The sequence below is a fragment of the Ascaphus truei genome, chromosome 22, assembly GCF_040206685.1.
Source record: "Ascaphus truei isolate aAscTru1 chromosome 22, aAscTru1.hap1, whole genome shotgun sequence".
Lineage (NCBI taxonomy): Eukaryota > Metazoa > Chordata > Amphibia > Anura > Ascaphidae > Ascaphus > Ascaphus truei.
In genome coordinates this window covers 12,502,069-12,506,052 of record NC_134504.1, presented here as the reverse complement: position 1 = coordinate 12,506,052, position 3,984 = coordinate 12,502,069, and the positions used below count along the sequence as shown (strand labels likewise).

General features: G+C 58.9%; 1 protein-coding gene across 1 annotated transcript; it reads left to right on the top strand.

Moving 5' to 3' along the window:
* Positions 1-338: 338 nt before the first annotated feature.
* Positions 339-3,520, top strand: MRPL12 (mitochondrial ribosomal protein L12). The gene is made up of 5 exons (XM_075580000.1): positions 339-543; positions 1,237-1,423; positions 1,859-1,942; positions 2,031-2,168; positions 2,350-3,520. Exons 1-5 carry the CDS (start codon positions 479-481, stop codon positions 2,464-2,466), a joined length of 591 nt encoding a protein of 196 aa, XP_075436115.1. The 5' UTR covers positions 339-478; the 3' UTR covers positions 2,467-3,520.
* The last annotated feature ends 464 nt before the right edge of the window (positions 3,521-3,984 follow it).

Sequence of the window (3,984 nt, the reverse complement as noted above, 5' to 3'; positions counted from 1 at the left end):
TGGAGAGTAAGGTTAAACAACTCCCTTTTTGTATCCTGCGGCGTTTTAAAGTTGACAAATCGCTGCCCTGAGTGACTGGCAAGCACATAACCCCTTTATTGGATGGTTCAGGGCGACCACTGCCATGGGTGGGAGAGTTTGTAAATAAACAGGGCTTTGAACTCCTTTCATGGCCAGAGAGGCCTGCAATGCATGTGAAAGGGTTAATGAGAGGCCAAGGTAACCACCTTGCCACAACAAACATGGCCGCTTGCTGCTGCAATTTCGGTGCCGCTCTCGCCGGGGACTCGGGTTGCGCATGCGCTTCCTGGAGCCTGTCAGACTGATAAAGTTGTCCTTGTTGCGCCGTGCGCGGTGCATGCCGGGTAGGTCACAGTGTGGAGGACTCCCATGTGCCGCTGGTGGTGAGAGAACCGGAGCAACGGTCCCGCAGCTGGAGCCCTGACACCCGCCACGGGCAACCGGACCCGCAGAGACGATGCTGCCCGCCGCCCGTTGCTGCTGCCGCCTGAGAGTGCGGGCTGCGGCCTCCGCCCTGCGCCGGTAACAGCTCGTGGAGAGGGGATAACTGTCACTGCTCACCCCGGGGGGCATACCTGTCACTGCTCACCCCAGGGGGAGGGGGATACCTGTCACTGCTCACCCCAGGGGGAGGGGGATACCGGTCACTGCTCACCCCAGGGGGAGGGGGATACCTGTCACTGCTCACCCCAGGGGGAGGGGGATACCTGTCACTGCTCACCCCAGGGGGAGGGGGATACCGGTCACTGCTCACCCCGGGGGGCATACCTGTCACTGCTCACCCCAGGGGGAGGGGGATACCGGTCACTGCTCACCCGGGGGGAGGGGGATACCGGTCACTGCTCACCCGGGGGGAGGGGGATACCGGTCACTGCTCACCCGGGGGGAGTGGGATACCGGTCACTGCTCACCCGGGGGGGATGTGGGATACTGGTCACTGCTCACACCCTGGAGGGGTCGGGGGGAATACCTGTCACTGTTCACCCCTGGAGGGGGGGGGAATACCTGTCACTGCATACCCCGGGGGAGGGGGAATACCTGTCACTGCATACCCCGGGGGGGGGGGAGGGGAATACCTGTCACTGTTCACCCCTGGAGGGGGGGGGATACCTGTCACTGTTCACCCCTGGAGGGAGGGGGGGATACCTGTAACTGCTCACGCTGTGGGACGGTAGTCGGGCCCCACGGGTAACGCTGTTCTCCGTGTCCATGCAGACCTGAGATGTCGGCAGTGTGTGCAGTGAGGTCGCTCAGGACGTCCAGTAATCTGAGGAATGAAGCCCTGGCCTTACCCGCTCTAGACAACACACCCAAGGAATACCCTCCCAAAATCTGTCAGCTGGTGGAACAGATCGCTGGCCTCACCCTACTGGAGATCTCCGACCTGAACGAGCTGCTACGGGTACAGAGCGGGACAGGGGGAAGCATGTCTCCAATGTGATGTGGGCTTGAGCTCCGTAGGGGGGGGGGGGGAAGATAGCGTCCAGCTGGCAGTAGGGCGCATTTCTTATGGGCTCCCCTTTTACTGGCACTTGGATGAGATCTGCGGCCCACATCGTCCCCGCACAGTGCTAGGTATACTGATAGCAGTATGGCTGTTAATGTTCTCAGATCACTGCTAATTGAGGGTGTATACCAGATAATGTGGCGGGCGCGGGGCTTGGAGAGATATTGTATCTTTGTGTCTGTGCTTGCCTGGTGTATTAGGTTTCTGTTCTTGTTGTATCACAGTACCAGTGCTTTTTATTATTAATGCTCCCACGACCAGTGGATCTTTGCCCCGTGTATGAGATCTTCTTCTCTCAGGATCACAAACTCTGCTCTCTGCCCTCTATAGAAAACGCTGAAGATTCAGGATGTTGGGATGATGCCGATGGGGGCAGTAATGCCGGGAGCAGCGGGGTCTGCGTTGCCAGCTCAGGTATCTGCACGGCATGGGGGGGGGGGAGGGGAGGGAGTCTCCCGGTCTGGGGGTTGCGAAGTTCCATCTGACCATGTTTTCCACGCAGGCAGCGGAAGAGGAGGACGCTCCGGTGAAAACGGAGAAGAGTCACTTCACGGTGAAGCTGACGGAGTTTAACGCTGCGGAGAAAGTGAAACTAATCAAAGAAGTGAAGAACTGTGTGCAGGGGCTGAACCTGGTGCAGGTGAGAGCCGGTCTCCCTCCCCTCCATCCCCCGCGAACCGATCCTCCCTCACCTTTGAGCCTATCCTTTCCCCCCCCCCCCCCCACCGGTACTCGCGTTTTTGGATTGGGGGGCGCACGCTCGTGCAGTCTTCGGGTTTTATTATGACGGTGTTGCCGCTGTTTTTTTTTTATTTTAACAGGCCAAGAAGCTGGTTGAGTCTCTGCCCCAGGAGATCAGAACAAGTGTTTCCAAGGACGAGGCGGAAAAGATGAAGGTCGCTCTGGAGGCCGCGGGGGGGAAGGTGGTGCTGGAGTAATGTGCCCGGACTCTGTTCTATGCGGGTCATGCCAGGGGCTCCGGGGATACAGGAACACTTGGGCAAGGTGTCTCCCTGACCGTGGCTGCTTTCTTGAGGGGGTGGGGATACCCTCACAGGAGAGACTCTTGTTTATACATAACTGGAGGAGTTGGGGGCAGATTTCACAATGATTAATACCCCTGCAGCACGCAACAGTGGTGGGAACATTCCCTCCCAGCCGTGGAGATGAAGCCGTAAAGGAAGCCACGCCTGCCCTCCCGCTGTGCCGTGTATGTGGGGGAGACGCGAGTCTCTCTCCTCCGCACATCACGCCTGCCGTCCCGCGGTGCCGTGTATGTGGGGGAGACGCGAGTCTCTCCGCACATCACGCCTGCCCTCCCGCGGTGCTGTGTATGTGGGGGAGACGCGAGTCTCTCTCCTCCGCACATCACGCCTGCCCTCCCGCGGTGCCGTGTATGTGGGGGAGACGCGAGTCTCTCTCCTCCGCACATCACGCCTGCCCTCCCGCGGTGCCGTGTATGTGGGGGAGACGCGAGTCTCTCTCCTCCGCACATCACGCCTGCCCTCCCGCGGTGCCGTGTATGTGGGGGAGACGCGAGTCTCTCTCCTCCGCACATCACGCCTGCCCTCCCGCGGTGCCGTGTATGTGGGGGAGACGCGAGTCTCTCCTCCTCCGCACATCACGCCTGCCCTCCCGCGGTGCCGTGTATGTGGGGGAGACGCGAGTCTCTCCTCCTCTGCACATCACGCCTGCCCTCCCGCTGTGCCGTGTATGTGGGGGAGACGCGAGTCTCTCTCCTCCGCACATCACGCCTGCCCTCCCGCGGTGCCGTGTATGTGGGGGAGACGCGAGTCTCCTCCGCACATCACGCCTGCCCTCCCGCGGTGCCGTGTATGTGGGGGAGACGCGAGTCTCTCTCTCTCCTCCACACATCACGCCTGCCCTCCCGCTGTGCCGTGTATGTGAGTGAGACCTGAGTCTCTCCCCGTGGTATCATGTTATGTTATCTAATCTTGTTTTATACATTAAACTCTTACACAGTTTGCTCTCTGTGACCCTCGTGTTGTATCTGATTCCCCTCGGTGTGTAAACGTCCTGCTCTGTCTCCCAAAATCAAGCTGCCGTTCCCCTTTTTAGATGTGGCTCTGCGCCAGTTAGTCTCGGTACGGCGCTTGGCAGAGGTGACGGCATGTGGGGACCATGTGTCATGTGATAGGTTAACAGGATAAACAGAAAAAGTGCACTGAGTAGCAGAATATAGATGTTTCGGCAATAAGAAAGTCCCACAAGGTGGACTAGCTGTGGCCTGAGACAGGTGACCGGGAGATCCGGCGCTATAGCTGTCGGTTAAGATGGCGCAGGTTCGGACCCGAAGTGCGTGGTTGGCTATAGAATCCTCCAACTGATAGAAGCTCACGTAGCGGCCCCTCGAACCTCTACGCGTTTCGCACTGCGCGCTTTGTCATTATTGTATGTCTTTATTTATATAGCGCCATTAATGTACATAGCGCTTC

Excerpts from the sequence above, each read along its gene's own strand:
- MRPL12 (XM_075580000.1), top strand. The coding sequence starts at position 479 with ATGCTGCCCGCCGCCCGTTGCTGCTGCCGCCTGAGAGTGCGGGCTGCG. Across the intron at positions 544-1,236 it reads GCGGCCTCCGCCCTGCGCCG|ACCTGAGATGTCGGCAGTGT; the intron begins GTAACAGCTCGT and ends GTGTCCATGCAG. Across the intron at positions 1,943-2,030 it reads GGTCTGCGTTGCCAGCTCAG|GCAGCGGAAGAGGAGGACGC; the intron begins GTATCTGCACGG and ends TTTTCCACGCAG.